This window comes from Corylus avellana, chromosome 3, assembly GCF_965113065.1.
Source record: "Corylus avellana chromosome 3, dhCorAvel1.hap1.2, whole genome shotgun sequence".
Lineage (NCBI taxonomy): Eukaryota > Viridiplantae > Streptophyta > Magnoliopsida > Fagales > Betulaceae > Corylus > Corylus avellana.
This window is the reverse complement of record NC_142492.1, coordinates 12,307,564-12,323,905: the sequence shown is the minus strand read 5'-3', so window position 1 is coordinate 12,323,905 and position 16,342 is coordinate 12,307,564. Positions and strand designations below refer to the sequence as shown.

General features: G+C 33.6%; 2 protein-coding genes across 2 annotated transcripts; one reads left to right on the top strand and one right to left on the bottom strand.

The window, feature by feature from the left end:
* The first annotated feature begins 6,470 nt into the window (after nucleotides 1-6,470).
* On the top strand, nucleotides 6,471-11,230 carry LOC132175101 (endoglucanase-like). Its single transcript, XM_059586926.2, has 8 exons — nucleotides 6,471-6,722; nucleotides 6,871-7,083; nucleotides 7,637-7,837; nucleotides 7,925-8,002; nucleotides 8,746-8,898; nucleotides 9,015-9,123; nucleotides 10,003-10,169; nucleotides 10,753-11,230. The coding sequence occupies exons 1-8, from the start codon at nucleotides 6,480-6,482 to the stop codon at nucleotides 11,140-11,142; spliced, it is 1,554 nt and encodes a 517-aa protein (XP_059442909.2). The 5' UTR covers nucleotides 6,471-6,479; the 3' UTR covers nucleotides 11,143-11,230.
* A 3,361-nt stretch (nucleotides 11,231-14,591) lies between these two features.
* LOC132176178 (putative WRKY transcription factor 29) lies at nucleotides 14,592-16,105 on the bottom strand. Its single transcript, XM_059588311.2, has 2 exons — nucleotides 15,737-16,105; nucleotides 14,592-15,225 (listed from the first exon to the last, which is right to left on the bottom strand). Exons 1-2 carry the CDS (start codon nucleotides 16,057-16,059, stop codon nucleotides 14,682-14,684), a joined length of 867 nt encoding a protein of 288 aa, XP_059444294.2. The 5' UTR covers nucleotides 16,060-16,105; the 3' UTR covers nucleotides 14,592-14,681.
* Nucleotides 16,106-16,342: the final 237 nt, after the last annotated feature.

Sequence of the window (16,342 nt, the reverse complement as noted above, 5' to 3'; positions counted from 1 at the left end):
AAAAAAAAAAAAAGCCAGGCAGGGTCGTCAGCAAATTTTTTTTTTTTTTAATTGATTTTATTTGGCAGCAGATTTGTTCCTTACTTCCACTTGTATCTCAAGAAGTGCAACAAACCAACTACACCCTAAAAGCAGAGAAAACCTTGCTAAATTTAAAATCCGTAATTCTCCTAAAAATCATACTACATCAAAAATCTGACTATTAGAATCCTAAATCGACAACTTAAAGAGACAGCAGAGACAAAGAAAAATAGATACAAAGACAGAGAGAGACTCACTAGTATAGGAATAGTAACGGCAGAATAATCGCCGGCTTAAGAGAGAGAGAGCACTATCTGGACGCCGTAGAGAGAGGATACATCAATCGATCGGGGAGATGGAGAGGGGGATGGCCGGCCGGTTTCAACTGGAGAAGATGGCCGGTGGGTTGGCCAACCGTCCGGGTCACTAGGTGCCGGAGTGAGAGAGATCAAGTGAGAGGGGGGTGTTTTTGAGGGAGAGAGATCGAGAGTGAGAGTGATGAGGGAGGTGAGCGAGGGAAACATAAGTTTCGTGCGAAATATCTAGTGCGAAATATAATTAATGGATCCCGGCAAAATTTTTCCCTAAAACGAGGTCGTTCTACCACTTTCCTCAATTAATTCCTTATATATATATATGTGTGTGTGTGTAGGTGGGTTAGTAAATTAAGGTCACTTCATATATAAAGAAATTAAGAATCAAAATATAATAAATTAGAAGCCATGTTTTGATGGTCATGATTGAAAAAGTAATTATGATATCATGTATCATAATTAAATAGTGTCAAATTGGATCGATCATTTGATTGTATCACGATCAATCACACTAATATTGCACTTGGATCGATCGATTAAGATTATCATGATCGATCAGTTGATCTTATCATGATCGATCAGACGAATACACTAAGAGCAATCAGATGTTCGATCGAACAATCAATTTTGTCAAATTGGGTCAATCATTTGATTGTATCACGATCAATCACACTAATATTGCACTTGGATCGATCGATTAAGATTATCATGATCAAATCGGACTAATGATCTATCGGTTGAGCTTATCATGATCGATCAGACGAATACACTAAGAGTAATCAGATGTTCGATCAAACAATCAATTTTGTTAAATTAGATCGATCATTTGATTGTATCACGATCAACCACACTAATATTGCACTTGGGTCGATCGGTTAATCTTGTCATGATCAATCAGACTAATATACTAAGAGTAATCGGATGTTCGAGCGAACATTCAATTGTGTCAAATTGGATCGATCATTTGATTGTATCACGATCAATCACACTAATGCACTTGGATCAATCAATTGAGATTATCACAATCAATTAGACTAATAATTGATCGATTGATCTTATCATGATCGATCAGACTAATACACTAAGGCCTATTTTTTTATTTTTGTTTCTTTAGAACCATTATGGTCAATCGGTTAATCTTTTAAAAGTTGCCACTATTGACCACTCATTAGCGCCAACATTTAAAAGTCGCCGCTGTTAGGCACTCAATAGTGGCAACTTTATGTCGCCGCTAATAATGCGTATTTTTTATTTGTTTTTTCTTCAGAATCATTAGCGGCAACTTTTAAAGTTGCCGCTGTTAGGAACTTAATAGCGGCAATTTTATGTCGCCGCTAATAAGGCTTATTTTTTTATTTGTTTTTTGTCAGGACCATTAGCGGCAACTTTAAAGTTGCCGCTGTTAGGCACTTAATAGCGGCAACTTTATGTTGCTGCTAATAAGACCTATTTTTTATTTGTTTTTTCATCAGGACCATTAGCGGCAACTTTATGTTGCCGCTTAATGCACTTATCTCAGATTTGTTGGGAAATAAATTAGGTTTACAAGGATGAAATTAGAATCTTTTATGTCTTTTAATAACGCTTGTAAAGCATGCATGCTTGGGTTTAACAAGTTATAACAAGTAAAGCACTAGTGTCTTTCTACAATGAACAATCTCACAAGACAATGCAAACCCTATCGAAAAAGGGTTAATGGCATGAATAGACCATATGAAATATAACTATAGATTATGAATGATTATGTACATTGCTTAAAATATAAACTTTATTCCGTATTTTGTCATTGCATTAAAATAATACGTGAACTGTTCCTGAAATTATTCATTTTCAAAACAAAACGATATTTGAGACTAGCATATTAAATATTAATAAATGCAACACTAATTTATCTAGTATAATAGTGACCAAAGTACGATATATATATATATATATATATATATATATATATATATAGGGGATAGCTTACATATAAAAATAAAAATAAAAAGAACAAACAAACAATTCATTCTGCACCCATGCTCGCATTTGAAGATTTTTGGAAAATAATTGATGTAACTCATGAATTATTTAGTTGGAATACTATATATCGACTATATACAGGTTTCATATATATATATATGTTATCCATAGAACCTTCTTTTCTTGTGTCCAGTGAACTTGCCCAAATGTTTGGAATTGCCATTCTCGTTAAAAGTAGGGGTAACAATTGTATTCGTGTGTCGGGTTTAGGTTGTGTCGAGATATAGATATAAGACTATATATATAGGTCAATTATAACTCAACTCATTTAATTAAATGGGTCATGCCCTTCAACTTCAACCAACTAATTTTGTGTTTGGTACAATTTGTATTAGGTTCATGACTTATGTCAAAAAATTGCCGACCCTTACGTTATGAGTCGGGTTTGAGTCGTGTCAATACATGCATGTGTATATATCATATATATATATATATATATATATAAGACTATATGTGTCAATCCTAACTGACACATTTATTTAAACGGATCAAAGCCCTTAACTCTACCATGCTAATTTTGCATTAAATTTATATGGGATAAAAAATTTCCAGCCCTATCTAAAAGTCGTAAAATTTTGACTTTTCTTGATATCTCGTGGATATATAATATCTTATACTAGATTCTTTAATAGATGCGTGTGTGAATGGATATATGATCTTTGGTTGTGTGTTCTACTAGAATTGCTATATATACAGATAACCCAATAAAGTTAGAAACAAAAAGAGGAAAAAAGGAAGGCTAAAAAATGAATTTTAACCATACAAGCAAGGTGGCCATATAGATATATATATGGTTTGATCAAGCCAATCCAAAGTTACCTCATTTGTTTCACCCCGCAGAGTAGGTATATATGAAGAGGAGAAAGTTCTCAGTTACTGTTTTGAATTTGGCTCCATGTGAAAGGCTCGCCATAGATTACAAGAAATATCCTTCTCGTGTGAAAGAACCGTAGCTCAGTTGCTAACAAGCATATGCCCCATATGCCCCCAATGAGACAAAGCTAATTTAGAAGCTAATTGGACATAAATCTTGAAGGATGGATTGAATGGCATCTTCTTTTGGGATTGCGTGTGTTTTTTTGTGTTGTGCATTGGTAGGGAGGACTGTAACTTTTTGGAATTTTCCATGTGATGTGATGCAAGGTGTGTATTCTGGGAGGATTGTGACTTGTTGGAATTTGCCATGTGATGAGATGGAATTCACCTAGTTTAATCTCGGAAATATATATATATATATATATATATATATATATGATATTCTCGTATTCTAAAATTTGAGTAAAAGTTCGTATGTTACGAGGTAATTAATTTTAATTTTTAATATGTTAATACAAATTTTGTATTTATTTAAACCGTTAAATGAAATGAAAGACTCAAATTTTAAAATATAAGAATCTCATATTTTAAAAATTATCGTTGTAGCAAATAGAAATATAAGAATCTAATCTCACATGGCTAGCTAGTGGGAATATGATCGTTGTAGCAGATAGAAATATATGCATGATAGAATCTCACATGCATGCATGGAGTAATATCACAGTGGGATTCCGGGCAATAGGGTAACGAGGTTGCTCAGGTTTCCGTTGCTTAGAGACAACTACAAGAAGTAAGGCCCGGTCTGTCGGAGTACCTCCAATGAGGTCTCAATATATTATTATTTGGCACAAGCTAGTAAGCTTATTTTCCCAGTATAATTGATTAGATTTCCGTAATGATCAGTCAGCAAATTATAGACTCTTTAGGATTTTTTTTTTAAAAAAAAAAAAATTATTTTTTATTTTTTTTATCATAAAAGTATTCAAGACACTACTTAGAATAGGGTTACATGTAAATTGCCAAGGCAATATAGATTAGCATGTGAAATCTAAATCGCCAGTGTTTTATATTTTAGACAAAATTCAAACAATATATCATACTCAAAATTTATTTCCTCCGGCCATCCATTTTCTTACTAAGGGTTTGTGATTGCGTTTGAAATACCTAAAAGTGCTCTTAACATTCAAAAAGTCCACTTAAAAAAAAAAAAAAAAAAAAAAAGTAAAAGCGCTTAATTTTAAGAGTCCAAAAAGCCTAAAAATGGCCAAAACACACTTTTGACAAAAGCTTAAAAATGAAGATTTTGCCAAAAAGCCTTTTTTGACTTAAAAACTCTATTTCTCAAACGCAATTTCAAACAGGCTCTAAGTGACTTTTTCATATTAAACTTTGATGTACATTTCTAAATGGAAAATGTTAGGTTTACAAACAAATTTTACAAAAAACATTTTACAGACTGATGCGGCACGTACTATATGCTGGGTTTCTCAAAATTTGAATTTATCTCCTTCTGACATTTCCAATCATATTGTACCACATCAGTTTGTAAAAGTTTTTTTATAATATTTATTTGTAAGCCTAACATTCCTCTTTCTAAACTCGCAGGACCCAATGCATGATGTTATCTTGTAATATCTTTCTTGATTTGTTAGCTTTAATCATGATAACTCTTAGAAAATATAATATATTTTCTATAAATTCTATATTTGATTGGTATTGAAATATTCTCCTCCATTTAATTAATATTGAAATGTTCTCTTGGGAATAGAATATTTAAATATCAATCAAATAAAGAATATATGAAATATTTCCGTATATTCTGACAATAACAAGCCATATATATTCGAGCAATTACCTAGCTACTAGGTTCTACATATATATTCCACCTTCAATCAAAGATAGATTACCATTTTTCCAATTCACATGGTATTAAAATAAAAGTCTTGAATTTTATTTATTAAATAAGAGTTTGATTTTATACCTAAAAAAAATTAAAATATTGATTAAGTAATTATCAGGATATAGAGCTAGATTTTAGGGGTGAGCATAGAAGCAATTACGTGTACACTACGTATAGTATCAAATATAGCACCCTAAAAATGAGAATAATTGAAGCTAATGACGTAGTGGAGTGGTTACAAGAATCTTACTGTCATGACTATTGTAATCTCTGTGACATCTTATTTTTTACTCGAATTGACAAACTTATACCCATCTTGATATATAGACATCTAGCTAATAGTAAGGAAATGTTACACTGGAATGATTATTATTTGAGAATAAGAATGAGTATTACTATAATTACAAGAAACTATACGTGTAATAGAATTATCATTTCTATTTATTGGTTTTAGTAACAATACATGAATGACCAAATTTCTAACTCGAATCGAATCATATTTTAACTTAATTTCTTAAAATACTATTAATAAAAAATATATATATAGATTTTTTGGGATATAATTATTTTTAGAGCTATCCAATTCTTGGAGGATCGATCTCTACTACTTTTTGAGATGAATAGTTATTCTTCTTTTAAGAGAATAGTTATTCTTAAGAGGATGTTTGAGATTGTGTGGGAAACACGTCTTTTAAAGTTGAAAAAAATAAAACACCTTCATTTTTAAGTTTTTTTCCCTTAAATATGCTTTGATTATTTTTAGAATAAAAAAGTCAAATAAGTATTCTTAGAGTTTTTAACCTAACAGACCAATTTTTCATTTAGCACAACTTTCTAGATACTATAAATATTTTTTAAACTTTCTAATGCAATATCAAATTGGTGAAGCTGAGAATGAAAGTTTTTAAGCATTTTCATCAAATTGCCTCACCAAAGTTTTAGTTCAATCAGCTGGGATCACACTTAATAAAGCAGAAGTCACTAGTTCAAATCCTCCTCCCCCCTCTTGTGCGGACATGTCAAAAAAAAACAAAAAAAAAATGGTGAGTGAATACTACTCACTATTAATAGTAGTGAGTACTATTTACTTACCAATTAAATAAAAAAATATTGTTTCTCTCTCCTCCTTTAATAGTTAGAAAAAGAATAAACAAATCTTTTAAAAAAATAATATTTAAATAGAATAGTTAAAATTGATTGTTAAAATAGTGAAGCTGTTGGTGGTGTTCTAAAAAAATTAGTTAAATTAATAGAGAAAAATGTACTTTTAATTATTTTGGTAAATAAAATTTGATGGAGCGGCTAATAATGCTATGATGAAGTCATGATTCCTATAGTAACAATGGCTCTATAAATACTAATCTCAAGTGCACCCTCTGCATGCAGGCCCAGAAGAGTCAGGATCTATGGAGCAAGGTGGAGTACTACTACTCAAGGGACTGTTCTTGTTGTGGCATGTCTTGGCTAGTCAGATCATTTATGGGTTAGCTGTTGAGGAACAAGCATCGTGCTCCTCTGCTTTTCACTATAAAGATGCCCTTGGCAAAGCTATCTTATTCTTTGAAGGGCAACGCTCAGGAAAATTGCCAGCAAGCCAGAGAGTAAAGTGGAGGGGAGACTCTGCACTCTCTGATGGCGACCCTGATCATGTATGAAATTCATTCACCTTAACATTAATTAATGTAGAATTAAACATCCTTTTCATAACATGATCAAACACACAAACACACACACACACATATATATATATATATATATGATCATGGTTTTTGACACTTTGGGGCGTGCTTTTGACAGGTGAATTTGATCGGAGGATACTATGATGCAGGTGACAACGTCAAATTTGGATGGCCAATGGCATTTACTGTCAGCTTGTTGAGCTGGGCAGCAATTGAGTACAAGAAAGAGATATCTTCTGTCAACCAACTTGGCCACCTCCACACTGCAATCCGCTGGGGCACTAACTTTATATTGAAAGCTCACACTTCTCCCACTACTCTTTATACTCAGGTCTTTTTCTTTCTTCTATACTTTGCCGCATCGTAAATAACTCATTATACTGGCCCTACTGGGCTTGTTTAGGCAGCGAAAACAATTCTTTCCAATTCTTCTCAATTTGTTTTCTCTTTTTTAGTTGATTTGACACCACTAACACTCATCTCAACTCAAAATTTTTCAACTTTATTCAAAATTTCATATTCAATCTTCAAGCAACCCAAATATAATCTCAACTTTTTTTCTCCTCGATATTCGCAATTTTGAATTCAGTTGATCAGTAGAATAGAAAAAATTGCAAACTCAAACGAGTCTTAATTTCTCAAGCAAATTTTCACCACGAAGCTACAGATTTCTGTGACAGAACATATATGTTTACATTATGATGTTAATTACTAATTAATAAGAAACTTACTAAGACCAACAAAGGATTGTTATATTTAGACAAAGTCATGCTAAATATGTGCTGATTTTCTGGTTAAATCACTATTTATCTTAAAACTTTTTGCAGATAAAAAATAATAAATTTAATCATTTAATTAATATTTTAACAATATTGTATTTATAGGTGGGAGATGGTAATTCGGATCACCAGTGTTGGGAGCGTCCCGAAGACATGGACACCCCGCGAAATCTCTACAAGATCACTTCCAACTCTCCAGGCACCGAGGCAGCTGCTGACGCTGCCGCTGCTCTTTCTGCAGCCTCAATCGTCTTCAAAGGGGTTGATGCCAATTATTCAAGGAGGCTGCTAAGCCATTCCCGATCAGTAAGGAGCATAATCCAATTTCATTAATCTTGTCGAAAAAACTCTAGTAGTACAAGTTCCATCTAATTCATGAAACATGTTTTTCAGCTGTTTGAATTTGCCGACAAGTATAGAGAATCTTACCAGGCTTCTTGCCCTTTCTATTGCTCCTATTCAGGCTATCAGGTAAAAAGTAAAGCTAGCTATAAAAGGTTCTTTTAGAAAAGATTGGTCCTTGCTGTAAAATTTTTACTTTCATATTTTGGCCCCTATTTACTAATTTTTTTGGCCCACTCAATAAATTTTTGGCCTTTATCCATTCAAACCTAGAAATCCTAATTGTATAAAAATTTTGTTGTCCCCACCCAATATATCTTTTGGTCCTTATAGTCATTCAAACCTTGAAGCTCTAATTGTATAAAAATTTTGTTGTTCCTACCAAGTTACCATAAGCAATAAGGCCAATCGGATAGAAATGAGAAAAAAAAAAAAAAAAAAAAATAGATTGATAATAAGAGTGGGTTGCCAAATGGACATCTTGAAAAGTTTATACATGGGGCCCGGGTTTGCTCTTTTTATTGGTATTTTATAAGAAATTATAGTTATTTAGTTTTATTTACTAACTATAGTTATTTGATTGTAGACTACAATATTTTTTTTAATTTATATTCGATGATTAGTCTAGGTAGTCTTTGGTTTTGGTTTGGCCCCTTCCTATAAGACTTCCGGGCTCTGTCCTTGACTACACCCTAATTTCTTTATATTTAAATACCATCTATTGTAATACAATTCAACATATATACTTAAATATAATAAAGATGTAGCCCTAAGGGTCTTTATTAGTCTCTTTTTTCTTTTTTCTTTTTTATTTCGCTTTAGATATTTTATTATATATTTCTACAATGGTTAATTTGTTACTTCTCAATAAGGATGAGCTGCTGTGGGCTGCGGCTTGGCTATACAAGGCAAGTAGAGGAAACAAGTATTTGAGCTATGTCAAAAGCAACCAAGGCTGGAGTCAGCCGGTTGCGGAGTTCAGTTGGGATAACAAATTTGTTGGAGCTCAGACATTATTAGCAAAGGTATGTATATATATATATAATAATAATAACTATTCATATACATTTTTTTGCCTTCTTTTTCCTTCCAAAAAAAAAAAAAAAAAAAACTAAGGAAAATAGATTCTGTGATATATCAGGAGTTTTATGGTGGGAAGAAGGATTTGACCAAGTTTAAGAGCGATGCAGAGTCATTTATTTGTGCAGTAATGCCCGGGAGTAGCTCACTACAGATTAAAACAACCCCTGGTAAGAAAATCACAGCATATATATATATATATTATTCATCAAAAGGTTATATTACATCAACCAGGGTGTACGTGCGATCTATGGTTGACTGAATAATACTACTCTTCACAGTTTACACCGGCTGACGACGTAATGTATTAAAAAATGTTAGGGGTATTAAATGTTTTACTAAATGAAACTTATCAAACTAATGTTTAATTCAATCATTGGAGAGAAACAAAACAATTAATTAAAATAAATGTAACAGGGACCAATGAATGAGAGCTATGCATCATTTGATTAGTCTCTCTTAATAAAATATTTGGTATACATAACATTTTTCTAACGTATTTTAAATGACTTATCATGTCAGTCAGCTAAATAAAACAAAGGGGAAAATATATATATATATAGCCCCTCGAGAACTATCACCCATTTTACAATTATGCCTTCAAGCTTTAAAAAGTGACATCGATGCCCCCACATAGTATCATTGCATGTCAAATTAGACACTTTTGCATTTTTCTCTCCAAAATACTCTTGAAGTTATTAATAAATAAAATTAAAAAATAATCATTTGGAAAAAAAAAATTTAATGGACTAATATGAATAAGGGCCGCCTTTTTGGTGATTTTAGTTTTAGTTTTTGTTTAATTTTTACAAAAAAAAAAAAAAATTCAAATAAGTTTTTTTTTTTTTTTTTTTTAACATGCGGTGAAAGTATAGGAGGTCTTAATATTACTTTTTAAAGTTTTGGGGTTTATAAGTGCAAAATATGTGATTGTTCGGAGGGCTAAAATGTATTGTTTTTTATAATTAAAGTGTTAATTATTAACACATGGTTGACTACACTGGACCTAAGAAGTTTTCTTGACAGACTGTCTACTGTTTTCTCTGCAGGTGGGCTACTGTTTATAAGAGATAGTAGTAATCTACAGTACGTTACAAGCTCTTCCATGGTGTTATTCATCTACACCAAAATCTTAAATGCAGCTCATATTGATGGAGTAAAATGTGGTTCTGTGCATTTCTCTGCTTCTCAACTCAGAAAGTTTGCAAAGTCACAGGTTAATTTGCACCACCAAATATTATTTCTTCTTCAGAATCAAAGGATAAATCCCACGACAACCCACATGACCAATATGGCCCATATGGGAATTATTATCACGGCAGGAATTTAGTATTGCAGGATTAAGTTGGCCACATTAATTAATAAACTTTTTTTGTTTTTCTTTCATCTTTATTTTTTTCACGAATTAATATATATGTTCTAACAAATTTGGACTTTAAATTGAGGACTAATCATTTTATTAATGTAAATCATGAATATTAGCATGCACGTAAGTGCATATTTTTAGAATATTAATTAAGTGATTATATTTATTATTTCTTATAATTAAGCTTAAGGCTTTAATTAAAATAAGTAATAATTTATCATGGTATTAGATCAAGCAATATTGAGTTGAAACTCTAGCTAGCTAGCTCCCGTCTGCGTCTTATTTTAAGTTAAAGAATTTCACTTATATTATGCTAGTAGTTAGTTAATTTATTATCGATTAAGTGATTAAACTCATCATTTTTCATAAGATTAAGTTTTTAAAACAATTAGTTGTAATTTTTTAAATCATATTGTAAGAATTTGGGTTTCAGGTGAACTACATACTTGGAAACAACCCAAAGAAGATGTCATACATGGTTGGGTTTGGCGACAAACACCCTAAGCAACTACACCATAGAGGTTCATCCATCCCCTCAGTCAAAGCTCTCCCTACAAAGGTGGGTTGCAATGATGGCTTCTCAAACTATTTCTCTTCCAGCAATCCAAATCCAAACACTCATGTGGGTGCAATTGTTGGAGGTCCTGATTCCAATGACAACTTTAACGATGTGAGATCTGACTTCTCCCACGCTGAACCTACAACCTACATGAATGCAGCTTTTGTGGGCTCAGTGGCTGCTTTGCTTGCTGAAAGCAAAGAGGAGTATTTGAAATATTTGCCACAGGTTAATAAAACTGCTAATATGGCTTATTATGTGTAAGTTGTGCTAAAGATCGATGAGTACTTCATTCAACTAGTAATATTGTACTCTATGGCTTAAATAATAATGCAGAATCTCATCTTTGTTACATGCACGAGTTAATACAAAATCATATACATATTCCTAAATGGATGCCACGAAAGTTATTGCTAGAGAAATTAAAGAAGTTTGGAGGAATTCCTACAAGAGTTGCCCTTTCCTTTTAGATTCCGCTTAACTTCCTTTGAGCATCAAAGCAATTATGTACGTGTAGGGCTGAAATTGCGGGTGACTAACCACCCTAACCGTTGTTTCGACTTCTTCTCTTTTTTTTTTCTCTTTTTTATCCTTTTAAAAAACCGACAGTTATTAAATAATTGCTATTTAATTTTATTAGCTACTTAATAACTACTAATCGCAACCGCATTTTGCACTATATGTGGGCTTATAATTCTTCAAACTAATTCTTTAAGTACATCCACTTGTACAAATGGGTCTGATGCCGTCACACATTTATGATTCCTCAAGTCAAGTTGCTCGGATCAAGACAAATTAGGAAGGCTCGGATCAAGAGAAAGATGGCAAAGTAGCCGAAAAGTAGTTTTGGAGGTCTTTAATAATAATAATAATAAAAACAAATAAAATATCTATAATGTCTGGATTTCAATTATTGGGGATGACGTTGAGTTTATTGTCAATGAAACTTAATAGCATGTCAGACCTAAAAGCTTAAATTTATGAGTTTGGTCATAATTCAACTTATGAGTTTGGTATCAGTTCGTTTTGGCATAGATAATTTTTAGAAAATATTTTTCATATTTTTTTGGTGTTTGGTAGAACAAAAAATATTTTTGGTTTAATCAAAAAAATTTCTTTAATTTTTATAAAATGGTCTCCATTTTTTAAAATCATAAACCACTTTTCGAGTTTAAACATCTTATTTTCAAATTAACAGACTCAGCCAGAACGAATTCACCGAACCTCCGTCGGGACCCCCTTGGGACTCACTGGGACCCAATTGATTAACTGTTGGGACCCAAATGGGACCTGTCGTAACACGATCGGACTCGCTGGGACCCATCTAGGCCACCACCGAGACCCAATTGATCAACTGTTGGGACCCAAATGGGACCTGTCGTAACACGATCGGACTCGCTGGGACCCATCTAGGCCACCACCGAGACCTAGTCAGAACCCCGTCGAGACCCACTAGGACTTTACTAGAACTCTATCATGACCTAGTCGACTCCGTTTGTTTCGACGTAAAATATTTTTCGTTCTTGAAAAATAATTTCATTGATATATATATATATATATATATATATATATATATATATAGGGGTGTCAACCCGGTCCGGTTTCCCGGTTTTTGGCCTAAAACCGGAACCGGAACCGGGGTACCCCGGTTCTCAATTTTGAGAAACCGGAACCGGAACCGGGACCCCGGTTAACCGGGGTCCCGGTTACCGGCCGGTTCCGGTATTACCCGGTCCGATAACCGGTTTTTTTAAAAAATTGATTTTTGGGCTTATTTTAGGTATTGGGCCTAAAATAAGCCAATTTGTTTTTCATAAGTTGGCCCATTTTTAAAAAAATCTATTAGTTTCTTTGTCTAAATTAAAGGGGCTTTGTTGTGATTGTTCCAAATAATTAAAAAATAAACCTTAAAAAGTCCAAAAATCCTAAAAAATCATTATTTTTGCCAATTTGGGCCTTAGAAATAAAAATTTAATTTTTTAAAATACCCTAAACCTAGACCTAAGTGTAAAAAATATTAATATATATAATATATATATTAATATATAAATATAATAATATATAAATATTATTAAATAAAATGGAAACCCGGTTTCGGTATTCCCGGTAAAAACCGGGTACCAAAAACCGGTACCGGAACCGGGGTACCCGGTTTTTAGATTTTTCAAACCGGAACCGGAACCGGGACCCCGGTTTCCCGGTTTCCGGTTTCCCGGTTTCCCGGTTTTCCGGTTCCGGTTCCGGTTCCCCGGTAATTTTTGACACCCCTATATATATATATATTCATTCAATTATATTAAACTTTAAATTATGATAATGTCTTGACTGAGTTTCAGAGGTGTCCCGATCAGGTCTCGGCAATGTCCTGACTGGGTCCCCCAACGAGTCTCGTCTGGTTCTAGACGGGGTCTCAACTAGGTTATGTCCGGGTACTAGCAGTGTCTCAACCAGGTCTTGGTAATGTTCTAATTGAATCCTCCTGATAATAATGTGCCGACCAAATCCTAGCGGTGTCCCAGTCGAGTTCCATCCAGGTCCTGACAGGGTCCTGTTCGAGTTCTGTACGGGTCCGAGCAGTGTCTCCGCCGGATCCCAACAATGTCCAATTGCACGTACAATTTCATTTTCACAGTTAAAAGATCAAAGTCAATTCCAATTGAAGACATCCAATTCCCAAATAAAAGATTCGGCAGCCGGGCTATGCTAAAAAATCATTAATTTAAAAATTGATTTCATTGCTTGTAGGAAGGGTGTTTACCTGAAGATACGCCATGGGGCTTATCCTAATATTTTAACTTCTTTTTTTTTCCCTGAGCTTATCCTCATGCATTTCTGTCATTTTCCGTTACAGTTATATAATTGGGACGGTGGGCGGACAGCGGATTAATGTCCCACCGCATATGAAAATTCTCAGAAAATCTCCAACTTGACACATAATTGTGCCAAATATAGAAGAAATTAGATATGGTCTTTTCCCAGTCTTTGTTTAATTATAGTGTTTGAATAAGTCGGATCCTCAAGCCAAACTTTTCTTGACTTGCATAATTTCCCCCATTAAATTATTAATAATTTTAAATATTAAAATAAGACGTGAGGTGAATGATCGATCCATAACAAAATTTGAATTCAGGACTTTTGCGCTATACTATGTTAAATTAACCTTTGTTATAAACGTCAGCTTTTAATAAATAAATAAAAAATGATCAAATCAATCATTTAATTAAGGAAGAAATTACATTCACCCCCTCTAATTTGTAATTACCATCCATTTTTCAATGTCATTTTAATGTTTTATTTCTAGAATGTCCTTTACCATTGGGGTTGCAATGTCTCCCTTCCGCCACCCAAAATAACAAAATTACTCCATGTAAAACTAAAAATTCAAATAAAAAAAGGGGGGTAGCCATCATTTTTTCTATCTTATGAATGATATTTTTATCGTTTTGAATTGCCGGAGAATAATATTACATCCTTAATGGTAGATTAGTGAGATCATTAATTTCAAAAATTGAAACATTGAAGAGACATTGCAAAAAATGATGATAATTAGATTCGTACGGTAAATGTAGCTAACCCTTTGATTAATATTCTAACATTTACTAACATACACATATATCTTTTGTCAGATACCTGAAAACTATTTCAGTGAATAAGTAGGAAACTAAATTACAAAACGGATGAGTGCAAAAAAGATTGAAAACAACATTACAATTTGCATGTTCTGAGACATTAATTGAAGCTTGAGTAACCCATATATATATATATATGCTCCCTTTGTGTCATCTCCTACGGTCGTGGATTTGTCAATGAAACCAAGGTAAAGGACAGTTATCCAATAATTGGTCCAAAAAGAAACCATCTTCTAGGCTTGGAAAGAATAATTCGTTGTCCAAAATAGTATCAGGCATGGAAATTATGTTACTATTACCTTCATTTCCTTGCACCATTTGCTCTTCCTCATGATTCTTCACGCTTGCTGTACTTTGCACAAGCTCATGATCATCCTCAATGGCTGCCATCAAAGGGGTTGTCGGAGAAAGGTGGCTGCCTTTCTTTTCGGGTGCCGGGAACTTGCTCCGCCTGCTGCCCGCAAGCGAGTTCCGGCGAGTTGGATGGGTGTGATTGTGCTCTGAAGTATAGGTTACAATGAAAATCCCCGGATCCAAATTGCTCCTTTCCACTTGTTTTCTTGCTGAACACCCTTTTGAGCTGCTGCACCTGTAATAGCTTCTCGGATATGGCGATCCTTTGATGGGTTTCTGACCATATTTACGCCATGCCCACAAATCTGAGCCATTTCCCTCCCCTGCCACATATTGCACCACCCTCTTGTGCTGATTCTTTCTGCTGCAGTTCGTGGGAAAAAAAAAAAAAAAAAACTGTTAACTTTTGAAGAGTTTTCATGAATAAATTTTCAGCCCCATATATCATCATTAAATCACCACTTTTTTTCAAAAACGATAAAAATTTCCGTGCACGGCAATTTAATATATACTAGATACTATCTTAAATTATTATTTTTTCAAAAATAATTGGCTCATTTGGGTTTGCGATTTTTTTTTCTATTCTACCGAACTGAATTTAAAATTGCGAATATCAAAAAAAAATTGAGATTATGTTTGAGTTGTTTGAAAAATATAAAATTTTGAATAAAGCTAAAAAATTTTGAGTTGAATTAAGTGTTAGCAGTGTCAAATCAACTAAAAAAACGAAGAAAAAAAGTTGAGAAGAATTGGGAAGAATTGTCTTCCCAAACAAGCCCTTTTAAGAAATGATGAATTTATTGATTCAATCTATATTCTAACATATATATGAAATCTAAGATAGAATTAGCAAAATTTTACACGAAATAACTAACCTTAATCTTCTGTAAGTAGCTGGTTGTTGTTTTTTACTTTGCTGCTGCTGCTCTGGTTGTTTGAGTTCTTTAGGAACAGATATGGAGCTGGAGCTGGAGCTGGCAAGGATGTTTTGTGAGGAAACAGGGTAAAAGGGCTTGTAAAGGATTTCTAGTTCATCCAAAACTGCTCTGGTATCACTGATTTCAGGAAACCCCAAAAGGAGATCATTTTCTACAGCACTCAAGGGAGCAAAAAAAGATTCTGGGTCAGCCATGGTAGGGGCTTCAATGAATTCATCCATGCATCCTCTAACTACAGCTTGCAAATCCCAGCCCTCCATGCAATTGACGGCCTAGCTGAGAAGAAGAAAATGGGAGAGAGTTTATTGGCAGGCTGTCAGAGAGCTGCAAACAGCTTTATGAGGAAACTGAAAGCAGGGGTTGGATTTATATTGGGGAGAGTGTGTGAGAAAAAGTTTTTCAAAAGCTTATTTTGGATTTTCTTCCTTTCACTCTTAACCAGTTTTTCAATTTCTTTGGTTGACTTTTGCGAAAGTCAAAAGCTGCGACTAGCGCCAATGATACTCGCAGGGAGATGGTACTCGCTGTAGATTTTTGTCTCAA